This window comes from Salvelinus sp. IW2-2015, linkage group LG9, assembly GCF_002910315.2.
Source record: "Salvelinus sp. IW2-2015 linkage group LG9, ASM291031v2, whole genome shotgun sequence".
Taxonomy (NCBI): Eukaryota; Metazoa; Chordata; class Actinopteri; order Salmoniformes; family Salmonidae; genus Salvelinus; species Salvelinus sp. IW2-2015.
The window spans coordinates 10,465,461-10,484,654 of NC_036849.1; the positions used below are offsets into that span (position 1 = coordinate 10,465,461).

A 19,194-nucleotide genomic window follows, 5' to 3' on the forward strand; every position below is an offset into this window, starting at 1 on the left:
TTTTTTTATGGCGGTTTTGGAGCAGTGGCTCCTTCGTTGCTGAGCGGCCTTTCAGGTTGTGTCGATTATAGGACTCGTTTTACTGTGGATATACTTTTGTACCTGTTTCCTCCAGCATCTTCACAAGTTCCTTTGCTGTTCTGGGATTGATATACAGAACGCGTCTCCTTCCTGAGCGGTATGATGGCTGCGTGGTACTGGGGTGTTTATACTTGCATACTATTGTTTGTACAGATGAACGTGGTACCTTCAGGCATTTGGAAATTGCTCCCAAGGATGAACCAGACTTGTGGAGGTCTACAGAAAAATGTGATTTCTTTTGATTTTCCCATGATGTCAAGCAAAGAGGCACTGAGTTTGAAGGTAGGCCTTGAAATATATCCAATTGACTCAAATGTCAATTAGCCTATCAGAAGCTTCTAAATCCATGACAATTTTCTGGAATTTTCCAAGCTGTTTAAAGGCACAGTCAACTTAGTGTATGTAAGTAGATGTCCTAACCGACTTGCCAAAACTATAGTTTGTAAACAATTTGTGGAGTGGTTAAAAAAAACGAGTTAATGACTCCAACCTAAGTGTATGTAAACCTCCGACTTCAACTGTACACTGGGTTAATGGGAGGTACAATTACACCAAAGGTAAAGCACTGCCATAAACTAGGATCAGCACAGGATTATTGTAATTCAAATTAAGCCAACATGAATAACAAAGCCCATGTTTGTCTTTTGTAATGCTTTTATTCACTGGTTTAAAAAAATAACCATTCAACATTCAGCTGGTTTACCCAATATGTCACTTAGGCTTTTCCTTCTTTAGCTATCTTGCATCACTTTTTCAAATCAAAATTCTCTACACTTGGCATTTTCACACCTGCACCAGTGGATTTCCCATTTGCAGATGTACTGTACATATCCAATGCGCTCACTTGAGACATAGTTGACAGAACAGCTGTCCAAATATTTAAACATTTAGCAAAAATGGTAAAACCATCTTAAAGCTTAAACGTTCATAAATAGAACCCCGGAAATATGTTGCATAAGAGTATACATTATGTATTGATATATACAAATACGCAGTTATTTTCTTCCCCGAAAGCTTATAAGGACACAGCCTAGGTGTTCGCACTGCTAGTGCCCCATGGCCACTTGTATGACTTATTTTGCATTAAAATATCCTGATTTTAAACAAATGCACAACATTCATACCACTTAAAACTGGGGCCTGCTGGCCAGTCTCATAGAGACCATGTCTGTAACCCACGGTAGCCTTTGAAACAGAGTTTCGCTTCCAAAGAATCAAGATCTTAAAACAATCACATTGTTATTTCCATTTGTAAGTGACAGAAAAATAAAAGCCACTGGATTATATGCGTTTGACTTGGCTGTAATGCAAGCAAGCCATTAAGAGATGTGACATGTTTTAAGCTCACCTCCCTCCTGACCCCCACAACAGTGAACTGTGGTGCAGGTTGTTAATAATGGAATAAAACAAAACAGAATCCTCACTCAGGTCTCTTCAAGCGTTTACGCTCTTAATAAGGCTGGTACGAGGTCATTTAGCTGTAGCTTTCGCAGTACAATGAGGTTCTACAGGTAACAGTTAACTCGGATGGACCTGCCCTCAAGCAGCTCACTGTCGCTATATAGCTTCCTCCTTTTCTACAAGAGAGATGTGGATTGTGATGGCATATAAAATGTCAAGAAAATAAAATAAAAAAATGGGATCCAACTGATTTGTAAACTGTAATAACTTTTCTCCAGAATATAAAAATAAAATACCTCCACTGCTATGCCTGTTAACATGCAAAGTGAGACTGGGCTGCACAACCACTTCTATATGACTTCACACAGCAAACCATTTTTTCAGCAAAGACCAATTGTGCATCATTTACTGGATCCAATTACCCCTAAAAAAAAATCCTTTTATACAGACATTTGGCCATTTTCTGTTGGTTTTTAACTCCCCAGTGGAATGTTCCTGACACGTCTCATAGCAGCGTACAGGGCTGAAAGAATCAACCAAACTTGATTTTATCTATACTTAAATGACATTCACTTTTCACAATGAAACTGGTGAGCGAGAGCTCTGTTGTTGACCAAGCCACAGCACAGCTGTGCACCACATGTGGTCCAACTTCACCCCATATTCAGTAGGTATATTTCTAGTAGTATTTGTGGAAGAGCAGTCATAGTAGTACATTTTGGCTGATCAGCCATTGGCCCTGCCCTATGCCAGCACGTTGGCACTTCATAAGGGTCGTTTCATACAGTTATCTTTGGCAGCTGATGCAGACACGCTGACAGACCGTTTTGTTGAAACCAGTGACTTGTTGGGAAAAAGATTCTTCCTAACTTTCATCATTTATTTTTTAGGTATGGAACACCTCATGGAAAGGTTGTTTCCTGCTCACGGGTGAGAAAGAGGTACACCATGCTTTGCTTCAAGCACACCATACACCCCCTTCTTTGATGTATGCACTTCTGAAACTTTACACACACAACCAGCCCCCACAACATTTACATTTAAGTCATTTAGCAGACGCTCTTATCCAGAGCGACTTACAAATTGGAAAGTTCATACATATTCATCCTGGTCCCCCCGTGGGGAATGAACCCACAACCCTGGCGTTGCAAGCGCCATGCTCTACCAACTGAGCCACACGGGACCACAACAACAAGAAAATGCAGAAATGCTTTAACGGTAGTGAAATGCTGTACTAGAACTGAACACACACAAAAAAAAGAGCAAAAGCTACACTGGATTTAGGCACAGCATTAGGATGTTTTACACATTGTAACAATTAACTGGCATTTGTCATATTCTAACAAGGTCTTACACTACCCCTGTTCAGCATAAACAAGTTAACTCCAAATATAGAATATTATCTACATCCTTTTTGGTGTGGTACTAAAAACAAAACAAAAAACGTAAGAATCCCTCTGTTAACATGTATATAATTTCAATATTCCTTTATCACTTCTCATGCATCAACCGTCGATAGACTACGTAAGTTTAACCCAAGTGGAACCTTGCATGCAGGCTCATATCTTACTGCCACAACTAAACAGGTTAGTAGTGGATCCCATAGGCTGATCGTTACATTGTTTGAACCATGGATCACACACACACACACACACACCTTGCCATCCGATGCCAGCTGTTTCTAGGCAAACTTATTTTCCCCTCAATATACAGAACTTTGCATACTGTGTTTCTCTTCCTTGACTAAAATGGCTGGCTTTGGTAGTACCAATGAAAGTTATGGGCACGGAAGAACACTACAAATAGTAATAGCCGACCGACAGCTTCACAAATCACACAAGAACAAGAGAAACCTACACTCCGCTTTTCCAGAATGTTCCAACATCTCAGCAGCACAGAACAACCACAGGTCACCTATTCAAAGCCCCACACACTACTGCGTTATCAGTCAAGACTGGCTCCCGAAGCTTTACAAGCAACAAAAAAAGATATGGATATATAAGGGGAATTCTGGATAGCAGACAACTTTACACATTAAAAAGGTTGTTAGCTTCATATTTACATTCTACCACTGAGCAATCAACCTCAGATTCCCTCTACTACTCTGAGCTCTAAAACGTCAAATACACGATAGAAAACGCCATTAAAAGTATTTTCACAGACGCACATCGAGGATGTTAACCTTTTTAAAAGTTAAGAGGAAACGAGAAGGCGTGTCTAGAAAAATAAAACCAACAACTTCTGGTATGCGTAGTGTTGGAAGAGCTCTTCCCACAGTATTAGTATCCAGTATTCAGTCACACCACCACGCACACTGGCCCGCAGATCAACAGAAAGCTTTATATTAAAAGAAAGCCTTCAAATGGACACATTTACTGAAAGTGCAAAAATCCTGAGATTTGGAAGCAAGCAAGCAAATGCTTCCCTCCATCCAACGTTCAGCTCTCCTGTGGCCCTGGAGTCAGCCAACATAGCTGTGAACAAGAGAAACATGTGCAAGGAGTAGCTTTTTGCCATTGTTTAAACACCGTAATCTTATAAAAAAATGTACGACTAAGTTTGTTTACCCCACATGGTAAAAGGGGCAGATTGGATGGCAAAAACTACTGATACTAGAAAACAAGGGGTTTTCCAAGGCAAATGTGAAGAAAACTGCATTAGACCGACAGACTAGCTGATTGTTTCATAGTATATACATCCTCATCATCTTCATATAATCATGTTTTGCCCACCTGAGAGAGAGGATTTTTCTGAGAGCAAACTGCAGCGTACGACTCGCAACGCTAACCCCTGACTTAAGTACTGCAGCAGAACGTAGGAAACTCAGTGTGGAAACCTATCATATCCCACCTCTGGGTTGAGAAGAACCAGCAGGATCTTAGTCCCGTAACATAGCAACAATATCATCTCCAAAACACAAAAGTAAAGAGCAGACAGGATCTTGCTGGGGTGGGGGGGGGGGGCCTAACCACACACTCCATCAGCACGGTCCCTCCCTCTGCCGGAAGACTACAAGACTAATCTCCCATTTAAAAAAATTTGCACGAACAAGTACACAGGATTCCATCATTGCAAAAAGCCAAGGTGGATTAACCTCTTAACTCAGCACTTGCTGACAGACAAAACACAAAGCAAAAAAGAAAACTTGCAATACAACTAACTAAGCTAGCTGTGTAGAAAAGCCTCCTTGCAACACCAATCGCTCATTTAGCTACTAAACAAATATTCGACTATACTCTCCTAATCATAAGCAGGATATATATAGATAGATATAAATATAGAGCCAATACTGATAAACACGGCACAAAGGATAAGTTCATGCTACAGAGAAGAAAATAAACACAATTAAAAGATAAACGTATGTAAATGAGATGATGATCTAACCACCTTATAGGTCCCAAGACAAACACTGAGCATGTGCAGCAGGCAAGACCAGACCAGGGTTGCATTCATTAGGTCATTCAATGGAAAACGTTTTGTAACAGAAAATTTGCGTTGCTTATTGGTGAAGTGGGGTCCCTCCTGTTTAGGTCTTGTTTTCTTTTGTTTGACGCCTAATGAACACGACCCAGATGGCTGCCCGGTCTGGCGGCTGCAGCTCTAGCCTACATGCCCAAGCTGAAGCTCTGCATCTCCCTGTGGAAGTGCTGGGTGGGCTCGCTGAGGACCAGGTTGGAGTCCATAGAAGGGTGCCAGACGCGCCCCAGGCCCAGCGACACCTCCTTCACCAGGTTGTGGACGGGGTCACCCTCCATGAAGACCCTCTGGTCTGGGTCGAAGTCAATGCTCTCCTCGGACACAGCCAGGACCTTGAGGCTGGAGCCACGCAGACGGGAGATGGCCACCAGGTTGTGGGACCACACAGTGTAGCCTGTAGTGTTCAGACAGAGGAGAATCACATTGAACGCCACTGTAGAAAGAACATACTGGATACTGAATGTAAAACAACTCCATTTGATCTGTGCTATACATATCAACATGCTGCCAATATGACCTCTATAATACACACAAGACATTAGGGCTGTCCCCTAATTTTTATTAGTCGACCAAGATACTGTTCTTTCAACCAATCGATAGGTCAGTTTTAAAACATGTATTTTTCCATATACTGACATCCTATGAGTTTTAATCAAATCAACTATATGCACTGAGCTTGTCTGATGTTTTAAGCAAACCATTTGTTGAAATAATTAAGACACAAATGACTAGAGGGAGTTTGACCGCAATTGATTTGATTGTGCCGGACCTGGCTCAGACATGCTGCGCTGTGTAAAAAATAAATAAATAATAATTAAAAAAGACAGCGAGTGACTGACTAGCTCCCGTTGTCTCGCTCTCCTCACTGCTGCATCGACACCACAGAACATCAACAGTGTATCGCGCTGTCCGTGTTGCAGAAGCTGCAACATAATTTGCCATCTGAATGAAAAATTGTGTTACCGAAATCCCTAATCCCTAAATATTCCCTATTCCCTCAACCCTTGCTCTTTTTACGTAACCAATAGGGCCTGACCTACAGCATATCATAATAACATCAATAAATTGGTTAGAAACTCTGAACACCGTAACAGCAAATTGGATGCAGAGGACTGACAGGTAAACTCGAAACGGGATAATGTTTACTTGTTGCTTACTGGTAAAGGGGAAGTCAGATGTGTGGAATAAATTTGACTAGTTGTGGAAAATACTGAAGATCAAGAAAAATGAGGTAAGGAGCAAGTGCTGCGTGCATATTATGTGTCCCAAACAAGTGCTGTTAGATTACAATATTCTTTCTCTGACCGTTTGGAACAATGTAAACTACACTAAATACATTATAAGTGGACCAGAGAGTTGGTTGAAAATTCTTAACTTAAATGCATTTCAAATCATGAATGACTGTGATGACATGAATTAATAAATGATTGATTCATGCAGTAGCCTATTAATAGTTCCCTTGACTTTATCCCCCGTTACGTTAGTCGTATTATAAAATTGATTAAATAAAAACAATTGCTCGGGAGTCTACTCACAATACCCCAAAAAGACAAAGCAAAAACAGGTTCTTAGAAATGTTTGCACCCCCCCCCAAAAAACAAACAAAATACCTTATTTATGTAAGTATTCAGACCCTTTGTCACACACCTGTTTATATAAAGGTCCCACAGTTGACAGCGGAGCTCAATTTCGAGTCTCATAGCAAAGGGTCTGAATAATTATGTAGATAAGCCAACTTTTTAAATTTTTTATACATTTGCAAACACTTCTAAAAACCTGTTTTCACTTTTTCATTATGGGGTAGTGTGTAGCTTGATGAGGAAAATGTTTTATTGAATCCATTTCAGAATAAGGCTGTAACGTAACAAAATGTGGAAAAAGTCAAGAGGTCTGAACACTTTCCGAATGCCCTGTAAGTACTGAAATATAGGCCCAAGTTACGATATTTATACTAGACAGGATGCGCTCTTAGACCTACAGCTCAATAGTGGTTATACAAGGCTGCTATACTAAGCCAACTAATGAGAATGAAATTACTTATGATCATAATAATAACAATAAGAAAGAGATCAAGGAAAAAGGGCCAATTGTGCGCCGCCCTGTGTGACTCCCGGGCACAGCCGGTTGTGACACAGCCTGGGATCGAACCAGGGTCTGTAGTGACGCTTCAAGCACAGCAATGCAGTGTCTTAGACCGCTGCACCAGTTGGGAGGCTTATGGATGATTTATAAAGTCAGGCACAATTTTCTTGGACAATTAAGGCAAAGTCTGTTTTCTCGTCTCTCCTAACTTCGCTGCTGCCTCCACCGCATTGTTCTCAACACCATGCTGGTTAACTATTACGCACTTAGTAACATGGTCTAGTAAAAGGCACCAATTCAACAGTGTACTGATGTGTTTCAGAACTGAGGACAGTGACTACATTCCAAAGTGTGAGAGGGCGCAGTTGTTAAATGTTTGATTTGTGTTGCACCATTGTTCTTACATAATATAACCATATACAGTTTCAGTAGCACATTTCTTAGACTGCTGGACTGCGTCATCCCCACGGCTTCCACAATGGATCAGTCCACTCAGACAGATGTCTTGTACACCATGATTTTTGTTGCTGTTGTTGCTACTCGGTCGACAAACAGCCTATCGCCCAAAACAATCAATCAACCAGTCGACTAAATGGGGTCAGCCCTACTAGACATTTTATTTTACCTTTATTTAACTAGGCAAGTCAGTTAAGAACAAATTCGTATTTTCAATGACGGCCTAGGAACAGTGGGTTAACTGCCTTGTTCAGGGGCAGAACGACATATTTTGACCTTGTCAGCTCGGGGATTCGATCTAGCAACCTTTCAGTTATTAGTCCAACGCTCTAACCACTAGGCTACCTGCCGCCGCACATAACATTACTCCCAGAAATAACCAGTAATAAATATTTCTATCAGAAAATCTTATAGAACCCATGCCACTGGAAATCAATAATTCCCATTAAAATGTTAGGCTACACTAAAAGAGTGGTGAGCTATGTAATGCTAACATCTGGGCCAGGCTCACCATGGATGACCAATACAGAGAGGTGTACGCAGCGCCAGGCCAGTAGGACCAGCGGGTCCTCGTTTCGGTTGATGCCAAGGTCAGGGAAGCCGGTGTCATCCCTCATCAGGACGAAGTGGCTCAGGGTCTTGTTGTACTGCTGGGCAATGAGCTCCAGGGTTCCGTCTGTGACCAAGGTGGAGTAGCTGTCCAGGTGGATCCTCTCCAGGGGCAGGCTTGGTTTTAGCACCCTCAGCAGGTCCTGGCTGCACACATCCAGTGCCATCACGTAGACCCGCAGGTTAGCGCTGCGTTGGACCAGGGCCTTCCAGTCGTCCTCACTGGCGGTGCCATCGAGCGGCTTAGCCTCCAGAGCAGCGCCGTTGAGCATCAGGGAGAGGCGGTGTAGCGGAGCACGGTCTCCACCAGCCAGTAGGTGGCTCAACTCAGAGGTGAAGTCACAGAAGTCGAGGGCCAGGGAACGCAGGTGGACCAGCCGCTCCAGCTCCACAGGGGAGACCAGGCAAGGCAGCTGGTTGTCCAGCAAGCCGAGGTGCTCCAGGGAGCCTGCGCTGTGGTTGGACAGAGAGGCCAGGGAGCAGGGGGTCACCACGCCCAGCATGAAGGCGGACGACAGCCACTTTATCTTCCTGCTGTTAGACAGAACCTCCACTAACAGCTGTTGGATCCTACCCCGGCCCAGAGGAAAACACAGAAAGAAAGTTTGAAAACTTTAGACATTTGTTCTCTGTTCCATTTCTGCAAATAAAAGGCCTACTCACTGACAATGAATACATTAAAAAAAAACTATATGGGCAGACCAGAGATCCTATTAAAATGACCTGTGTGTTCTATGTAATTATATGAGGCAGAATTTCAACTGAGGACAGTTTGTACTGTGATTTTGAATGATTGTGAACCTAAGTATTTTGCTGTGTGACCTCGAAGAAAAATCAGGATCCTAGCTTTATTAACTCAAATCATTTTCATTGTGTTCTTAAATGTCTTTATGTGTGCCGACATTTTTCAATTTAGGCGCAAACATGTTCCTGGTAAAAAAAAAGAAAGTGTAGAGCCCTGCTGTATGCCCTTTTGTTGCCCTGGGCAAGATGTAGCCTTGCCTAAAAGCTACTCACTCTTTGATTTTCTTGCCTCCTTGGTCAACCTGCTGGAGATTGGCACTGTCCAGAATGCCCTCATCCTGAAGAATGCAGGTATCCCCATACAGACTCAGCTTCTGGAGATTTCTGAGAGAAGGAGCGAGAGAGAAAGGGTCGAGAGAGAGGGTGTGTGTGTGTGTGAATGAGAGGGCCGAGAGAGAGAGATATGAGCTTTAGTCAAAACCGGACACAAATCAGACATAGTATGTTCTAATTGTGGTCTGCAACAAACACAATCAAACAGTATACATGTCCTCACCAATTTGCCAGAAGGCCTCTGACAATAAATACCTTTCAACATCACACACTGGTGTCCACCACAAACCTAGCGGCTAGACACCACAAACATGGCGGACTAAATTCCACTCCATGGTGACTTCCTTCACCATTGAACGGAGTTTGGTCCACTACCACAAACTCAGCTTCCCGCCTTTGATTGTGCCACTAAATATCTCAAACAAGTGTGATGTAATTGAATGAACACTGGAATTACTTATCAACAAAGAAATGCCTCAAGACACCTTTAAGCCATCTCTGCAAGTGTAACTTTTCAGGACACAAATGTGTCCAAAAGATATTAGCATATTGAAAGTACAAGTTCGAAAAGACAGAGTTGCATATCACCAGGGTTGGGGAGTAACGGATTACATGTAGTCCATTACATGTAAGTAACTACGAAAAAAACGAACTGTCATCCGTTTCCAGCAAAAATATTGTAATCTGGTTACAGATACTTTTGAAAAACTAGATTACTTTAAGGATTACTTTTGAATTCAGAAAGGATGTTTGCGGGGAGAAAAAATTAAAAAAAATCGCACACTTCGGTTCTCAATGACATTCAAATCAGCATTGAAAAGGGTGCAAGTTTAAATGTATTCAACGTGTGCGAGTCTGACCGTAAGTCAGAGACCACTATGATGACAAACCAAATGTGTTTGATGGATCGCGGGAAAACAGCAGGAATATACGTTTGTAGGCTACAGTCCAAGCTACGTCTTCCAATGGTGTGACTGCTATCGGCATCCAAAGATCATCCAACTTGAATAAATGCTTGGAGGCGAGGATGACAGCAGGTGTAGTCTACAACGATAAAGATATCACCTATTGATATCTACATAGCAGCAGTGTGATTCACATCAATCACACTTGTGAGGCGTCTGAAAAACAGACAAGTACATTAGAGTGTCTAGTTTGAGAAACAGACGCCTCACAAGTCTCCAACTGGTTCATTAAATAATACCGGCAAAACACCAGTCTCAATGTCAACAGTGAAGAGGTGACTCCGGGATGCTGGCCTTCTAGGCCGAGTTATTCTGTCCAGTGTGTGTTCTTTTGCCCATCTTAATCATATTTTTATTGGCAGTCTAAGATATGGCTTTTTCTTTGCAACTCTGCCTAGAAGGCCAGCATCCCGGAGTCGCCTCTTCACTGTTGATGTTGAGACTGGTGTTTTGCAGGGTACTATTGAATGAAGTTGCCAGTTGAGGACTTGAGGCGTCTGTCTAGTTTGAGAAATACTCTAATGTCCTTGTCCTCTTACTCAGTTGTGCACCGGGGCCTCCCACTCTTTCTATTCTGGTTAGGGCCAGTTTGCGCTGTTCTGTGAAGGGAGTAGTACACAGCGTTGTACGAGATCTTCAGCTTCTTGGCAATGTCTCACATTAAATAACCTTCATTTCTCAGAACAAGAATAGACTGACGAGTTTCAGAAGAAAGTTTTTGTTTCTGTCCATTTTGAGCCTGTAATCAAACCCACAAATGCTGATGCTCCAGATACTCATATAGTCTAAAGGCCAGTTTTATTGCTTCTTTAAATCAGCACAACAGTTTCAGCTGTGCTAACATAATTGCAAAAGGGTTTTCTAATGATCAATTAGCCTTTTAAAATTATAAACTTGGATTTGCTAACACAACGTGCCATTGGAAAACAGGAGTGATGGTTGCTGATAATGGGCCTATGTATTAGAGGTTGACCGATTATCATTTTTCAACGCCGATACCGATTATTGGAGGACCAAAAAAAGCCGATACCGATTAAAATCAGCCAATTTTTTTAATTTGTAATAATGACAATTACAACAATACTGAATGAACACTTATTTTAACTTGATACATCACTAAAATCAATTTAGCCTCAAATAAATAATGAAACATGTTCAATTTGGTTTAAATAATGCAAAAACAAAAAGTGTTGGAGAAGAAAGTAAAAGTGCAATATGTGCCATGTAAGAAAGCTAACGTTTAAGTTCCTTGCTCAGAACATGAGAACATATGAAAGCTGGTGGTTCCTTTTAACACGAGTATTTCAATATTCCCAGGTAAGAAGATTTAGGTTGTAGTTATTATAGGACTATTTCTCTCTATATGATTTGTATTTCATATACCTTTGACTATTGGATGTTCTTATAGGCACTTTAGTATTGCCAGTGTAACAGTATAGCTTCCGTCCCTCTCCTCGCCCCTACCTGGGCTCGAACCAGGAACACATCGACAACAGCCACACTCGAAGCAGCGTTACCCATGCAGAGCAAGGGGAACAACTACTCCAAGTCTCAGAGCGAGTGACGTCACCGATTGAAACGCTATTAGCGCGCACCCCACTAACTAGCTAGCCATTTCACATCGGTTACACCAGCCTAATCTCGGGAGTTGATAGGCTTGAAGTCATAAACAGCGCAATGCTTGAAGCATTGCGAAGAGCTGCTGTCAAACGCACAAAAGTGTTGTTTGAATGAATGCTTACGAGCCTGCTGGTGCCTACCATCGCTCAGTCAGACTGCTCTATCAAATCAGACTTAATTATAACATAATAACACACAGAAATACTAGCCTTTGGTCATTAAAATGGTCGAATCCAGAAACTATCATTTCGAAAACAAAACGTTTATTCTTTCAGTGAAATACGGAACCGTTACGTATTTTATCTAAAGGATGGCATCCCTAAGTCTGAATATTGCTGTTACATTGTACAACCTTCAATGTTATGTCATAATTATGTACAATTCTGGCAAATTAATTACGGTCTTTGTTAGGAATAAATGAACTTCACACAGTTTGCAATGAGCCAGGCGGCCCAAACTGCTGCATATACCCTGACCGCTTGCATGGAACGCAAGAGAAGTGACAATTTCCCTAGTTATAAGAAATTCATGTTAGCCGGCAATATTAACCAAATATGCAGGTTTAAAATATATACTTGTGAATTGATTTTAAAGAAAGGCATTGATGTTTATGGTTAGGTACATTGGTGCAACGACAGTGCTTTTTTTCCGCAAATGCGCTTGTTAAATCATCACCCGTTTGTCGAAGTAGGCTGTGATTCAATGAGAAATTAACAGGCACCGCATCGATTATATACAACGCAGGACATGCTAGATACATTGCACTCCACGAGGAGCCAGTTTAAGGCAGGTGGTTAGAGCGTTGGACTAGTAACCGGAAGGTTGCAAAAACAAATCCTCGAGCTGACAAGGTAAAAATCTCTCTTTCTGCCCCTGAACAAGGCAGTTAACCCACCTTTCCTAGGCCGTCATTGAAAACAAGAATGAGTTCTTAACTGACTTGCCTAATTAAATAAAAGGTGTAAAAAATCTATCAAATATACAAAAATGTTTTTTTTTATTAAAGAAAAGATTTTTAAAAAGATCTGCAAAATCGGTTTAACTAATCCAAAAACACCGATTGTTATGACAACTTGAAATCGGCCTGAATTAAATCGGTCGACCTCTACTCTGTATGCCTATCAGCCGTTTCCAGCTACAATAGTCATTTACAACATTAACAATCTATTTCTGATCAATTTGATGTTATTTTAAATGGACAATTTTTTGTCCAAAAACAAGGACATTTCTAAGTGACCCCAAACTTTTGAACGGTAGTGTGACACACAAACACGTCAAAAGTTTTAAAACACCTACTCATTTAAGGGTTTTTCTTTATTTTTACTATTTTATACATTGTAGAATAATAGTGAAGACATCAAAACTATGAAATAACACATGTGGAATCATGTATTAACTAGGGATGCCCCAATATGACATTCCGATACCGATATTTTCCTTGCCAAAACACCCGATACCGATAAACGATATTGAAAATGTTGGCGCCATTTTAAGCATTCTTGTACAGTTAAATAGTTGAAAACACACACAAATAAGTTATTTTGTTGGCATATACGCATGTCCCCATTACCAGTAAACCATAATCAAAACCTATTTCATTTATTGCTGTGCCATTTCATTGTTCAGTCGTTATATTCTCAACCAGGATTTCATCATACGTATCAAGCAGTGAAGTTTCAGCGTCGTCTGTCCGTGGCGCACTGTTACCGTGTCCTTTTCCATCTTGTCCAGCTGTGTCTAACATTTCACGTAAACCCCGTTTCTTGTCTGCATCAAAGTAGCGGTCCTTGTACCTAGCATCGAGCATGGTGGCGACACAGTAAAGAGGCTCAGAGAGAATGCCTGTTAACGAAGTAGCGGTCCTTGTACCTAGCGTCGAGCATGGTGGTGACACAGTAAAGAGGCTCAGAGAGAATGCCTGTTAACGAAGTAGCGGTCCTTGTACCTAGCACAGAGCATGGTGGCGACACAGTAAAGAGGCTCAGCGAGAATGCCACCGAAAAGCTTGTTCACAGCCTCTAGTAGAGTACTTTTGCACGTTTTAACTGCCAACACAGACCGCAGGGTTTTGTTGAGCAGGCGTTTCAATGACATGACAGATGGTATCACGTCTGCTGCAGATGCAGTTGATGAGCTTATTTCTCGAGTCAGTTGTTCAAATGGTGCTAGGAGTGTGTTCATGTTTCCAAGTTTCAAACATGTTCTCAAATGCCATTGAAATGGCAGCAGCGGTATGAGAACCAGCACATTCTTGAGCATGCAATACAGCTTTTCTCAGTACGAAATCCTTGTCGACCCACTATGCTGTCAGACTAAGTGCGCTCATGGGGCTGACATAGCTGGTCCAACTGTCAGTCGTGAAGCTAATAGCATGGATGTGCATTTCAACAAAACTAACTCTAGTAGGGCAACATCTGAAAAATAGCGCCTACTTGGTAGTGTGCACCGGGGCTCGAGGTGCTCGACCAGTCGGCAAAAGCAAACATCATCCACGACAGAGAACGGTTGATTGTCAAGGGCAATGAATTCCATTATCTTGGCGTTAATGGATTTTGCCTTTGAGTTGTCTCGCTGAAATGTTCTTACTCTTTCAAATGACTGCTGGACTTCAACTTGTTTAGTTGTTGGAAGTGTGTGCTTAGTTTTTTTCTGCTTTTGTTCTAAGTAGTTGATTAATGTCTGGGGGTGATGCACTTTCAAATGACTAATTAGGTTTGTGGTATTGAACGATTTCACTTTCTCCTCTCCTCGGGAAATAGCAGCACAAACGTTGCATATAGCCTTTCTGTTATCTTCCTTTGAAACTTCAAAATAGATTCACACAACAGACATTGTGGGCTAGGTTAGGAATGCTGTGTTGCACGTGTAACGCTGTATTTTTCGTGGCGTCATTACGTCATCCACCTATGTTATATAGGTATGCATGTCAGCTTTGACATTGGTTTTGCACATCGACGTTAAACTGGACATCGGGCCAATGCCGATGTTGGCATTTTTAGCTAATGTCAGCCAATTCCGATATGCTTACCAATATATCGTGCATCCCTAGTAGAAACCAGAAGAGTGTTAACCAAATCAAAATATATTTTATATTTGAGATTCTTCAAAGTAGCCACCCTTTACCTTGACAGCTTTACAAACTTCGCATTCTCTCAAACAACTTCATGAGGTAGTCAACCTGGACTGCATTTCAATTAACATGTGTACCTTCTTAAAAGTTAATTTGTGGAATTTCTTTCCTTCTTAATGTGTTGTGACACAGTATGGGGGGGGGGGGGGGGGGGGTTATACAGAAGATAGCACTATTTGGTAAAAGACCAGGTCCATATTATGGCAAGAACAGCTCAAATAAGCAGAGCGAAACGACAGACCATCATTACTTCAAGACATAAAGGTCTGTCAATACAGAACATTTCAAGAACTTTGAAAGTTTCTTCAAGTGCAGTCACAATAACCATCAAGCGCTATGATGGTTCTACAGCTGCACCATCGAGAGCATCCTGACTAAGAGACTTGTTTGGGCCAAGAAAAACACACAATGGACATTAGACTGGTGGAAATGTGTCCTTTGCTCTGAAGTCCAAATTGGAGCTTGTTGGTTCTAACTGCCGTGTGTTTGTGAGATGCAGTGTGGTTGAACAGATGATCTCTGCATGTGTATTTCCCAATGTAAAGCATAGAGGAAGTGGTGTGATGGTGCTTTGCTGGTGATACTGTCAATGTTCGATTTAGAATTCAAGGCACACTTAACCAGCATGGAAACCACAGCATTCTGCAGTGATACGCCATCCCACCTGGTTTGGGCTTAGTGGGACTGTCATTTGTTTTTCAACAGGACAATGACCCAACACACCTCCAGGCTGTGTAAGGGCTATTTGATCAAGGAGGAGAGTGATTTAGCGCTGCATCAGATGATCTGGCTGCCACAATCCCTCAACCAAATTGAGATGGTTTGGGATGAGTTGGACCGCAGAGTGAAGGAAAATCAGCCAACAAGTTCTCAGCATGTGGGAACTCCTTCAAGACTGTTGGAAAAGCATTCCAGGTGAAGCTGGTTGAGAGAATGTCAAGAGTGTGCAAAGCTGTTATCAAGGCTAAGGGTGGCTGCTTTGTTTGACACTTTTGGTTACTACATGATTCCATGTGTTATTTCATAGTTTTGATGTCTTCCCTATTATTCTACAACGTAGAAAATAGTAAAAATAAAAAAAACTTGAATGAGTAGGTGTTCTAAAACTTTTGACCGGTAGTGTATATCCATTGATTATTGAAGAATGTAACTTAAATGCCTCATGAGCTATGTTCATCTGTCACACAAACATTGGAAATGTAAACAAACGCTGGATAAAACTATTTTGATATCATGGATGGTCAGTTCTTGCATCAATAGCTCTGTCTATTAATCTGAGAGTGGTTTCATTTCTCCAGGCCCATCCCTCAGCTTTTTACCAAAAACAGAGGCGGGGCCACCGTTTTGTTATTGTTTCATCTGGATTTGCGCTTAACACAGCTGCATATTATGAATATATCAAAGTGTCACCAACAAAAAAGTAAACAATAGGCCTATAGCAAATGCAGCATATGGCATTCATTTTTCAAATGTAAACAGCACTGTCAATAGTGCTCAAAGCATGCCGTTCCATGAGCGCAGCATTTATTTTTCAACTCGAATCAATGAGCCCAATCAATCCTCCATGACAACAAAATCATAAACAACAGTAGGGATGGCTAATAAATCCTTAGTTTTGGGGTTATGCTCAAGTAAAACAACTTGGCTAATCTATACCTCCAAGTCCTATTCTTGAAGATCACGTAGTATAACATTTATTGGAATGACTGAACTTCGGTTATTAATGTAAAGATATAATTTAATCGTATTATTATTATGTAGTAGAAAGCAATGGGTTAGAAGAGGCCTAAATAACCAACCCATAAAGTAAAATGTAGCATCCATATAAGGCCAGCTATGTAAACTATAACATTGATTTATCCTGCAATAGATATCGTTCAATTGGTAACATACATTTTTGCATTCTTCTTATGCCTCTTAAGGGGAAGTCATCTAAAAGTAACTTAATGTAATCACATTACCGAGTTTGGGCAATCCAAAAGTCACGTTACTGATTACTATTTTGGACAGGTAACTAGTAGCGGATTACATTTAGAAAGCAACCCACCCAACCCTGAATGACAGCATGCTGCCAATGTCATTGTTGACCTCAGTGGTTGAGACTAGCTAGATTCCCTGAGCATGACCACCACTGCTGCAATGTTGTTCAAATGTCATTTAAAAAACTCCTTGCAACATTCTTCGCACAGCAAGCAGAAAAACAGACTTCAAACTGACATGCCTTTTGCAAGTAGTTAGATTACAGCTTGAACAGACTGAAAACCACACAAGCAGTATAACGTTAAGCAGAAATCGTTAGAGTAACGACATGACCCGATTACGTAATGATAGTTTGTTTATAGCTAGGCTAGCTACTTAACGTTGGCTGACTACGACCCAACAAACACTCAAATTGACATGTACGGAGTTGCTGACTCAATTTGCTTTAAACATGTATTGAATAATTGTAGTAACTATCCAACTACCTGTTGTTTCGAATACATCCGAGCACACACAACACCTGTTCCAAATAGGTGATCATTGCGTCTTTCCAGCGATCAAGCAATTGAGGGTCGCGTTCTACAGGTTCTATCCTGCCCTCCACTCCGCTCAGTGGGCTTAGATATCCGTCCACAGGGGTAACCTCGAGATGTAGCTCCCGCACGAAAGAGCCAAAGTTCCTCATGAGAAATTCTAATCTTGAGGTCTGTTCGGAGCCAGAGCCTTCCCGGTTTGCACCACCTCCGACACGCAACTTCAGCTCCGTCCAAAGCGATGGGTAAAACAGACATTCCCTCCAGCGAGAGCACACGGACGAGGCCCGAAGCTTGTCACGGTCGGACAAGAATGAAAATATATGGACGATAAGCTCGCTAGGTAAAGCCATGGCTCCGACACACCCGTACAAAGCCATGGCGCAGACCACTAAACTACTGTATTAATCGCGGACAGAAAGTGTAAATATAACCGTTGTAAGATTGTGCGACAACAGTCCAGTTCCGGTACTCGCTCTCAGTAAAACTAAACAGCCAGCAGATTTGCGTTCAATACTATTGGATCATACCACTTATGACTACGTGGGGATGAAAACAATACTCTGCAACGTTCCACATTTGAAAACAGGCCGACATCATTTATGTTTAAGTTACATATTCATATGTTAGATCATAATTTGTTTAACTTATATATTCATATGTTTGATATACTTTCATTTTCTGTAGAATATGTTGTTAATTTAGTTGTCATCTGCAAATATAGTTATTTTATCAAACCATTTGCAGTAGTGGTTTGGCCCAATTACTTATTTTCGCCATACCTCTCAAGTGCGCAAGGGGGGGAACTTTTACTGCAGTTGAGTCCCCCACATAAGGGGGCATTTTATTGAATTCTCTGCCCACGACAAGACCACCTCGTTTTCTCTTTGCACACTCTCTTTACCGTTACAGTGTAGGATACCATATTATTGACCTAACTAGCACAGCCAATGCTGTAGAAATGTAAAAGGAATTATTTTTCAAGGACAATATCCAATAGCAGATACCTTCATCACATTTAGGGGTATTTGATTGAATGCCATATTCACATATTTGGTTGCATCCAACAATTTCTTATCTGTAAACTGATGGAATGGGAAAAAAGAACCAATCAAGTCGAGGCAGGAATCATGGTGTAATTGAATGCCGAGTTTGAAATGAGAAGTGCATCATGTAGAGAAGGAGAGAAAATGGCATCTTTGGGCTGGATGGCCTGTAAGTTAAAGGACCGGTAAAAAATGAGGAAAGTGGAACATATGAGTGAATATGGAGTGGGTGATTGCACAAGCCTGCAAGATCTGATGAGGGAGAAAATGGTCGACAAGGAGAAAAGTGGAACATGTTTTGAGTGAATATGGAAAAGAGGACCATACAGAACTTTTGGAAGAGCTACAGAAGGAAATTGAATGTGACGAGAGTGAGGATGAAGTACTTGCGGTGAAGACCGTCGAGTTGGAGCCTCGTCCCGATGATGACAAGGATGATTCCGGCCCAGTGTGGAGAGAATGGATACTTGTATTCTGGCTGATCCATATGTGGTTTCAGGTTGGATGGAAAAAGAGGTTTGGGACTGTTGGGTTGGTGAAAGTAACTCAACAGTGATTTATTGTGTTTCTTCCATGCGCTCCGGACCATGCGATTAGGGACAAGAACTGTGACTTGCTTTGCTCTTCGAAGCAGGGCGCTGTTGAAAGGCGTGATAATGGGGTGGCATTAAGTATTGCGGAAGATCAGCTGAAATGGTAGATTCCTGGTGTCTGTGAGGCCCACCGTTTGGTGCGAT

The 19,194-nt window shown here is 41.5% G+C and overlaps 1 protein-coding gene across 1 annotated transcript; it reads right to left on the reverse strand.

The window, feature by feature from the left end:
• Positions 1 to 717: 717 nt before the first annotated feature.
• On the reverse strand, positions 718 to 17,893 carry LOC111968549 (F-box only protein 33). The gene is made up of 4 exons (XM_023994206.2): positions 17,364 to 17,893; positions 9,124 to 9,234; positions 8,009 to 8,676; positions 718 to 5,353 (listed from the first exon to the last, which is right to left on the reverse strand). Exons 1-4 carry the CDS (start codon positions 17,789 to 17,791, stop codon positions 5,088 to 5,090), a joined length of 1,473 nt encoding a protein of 490 aa, XP_023849974.1. The 5' UTR covers positions 17,792 to 17,893; the 3' UTR covers positions 718 to 5,087.
• Between the last annotated feature and the right edge of the window lie 1,301 nt (positions 17,894 to 19,194).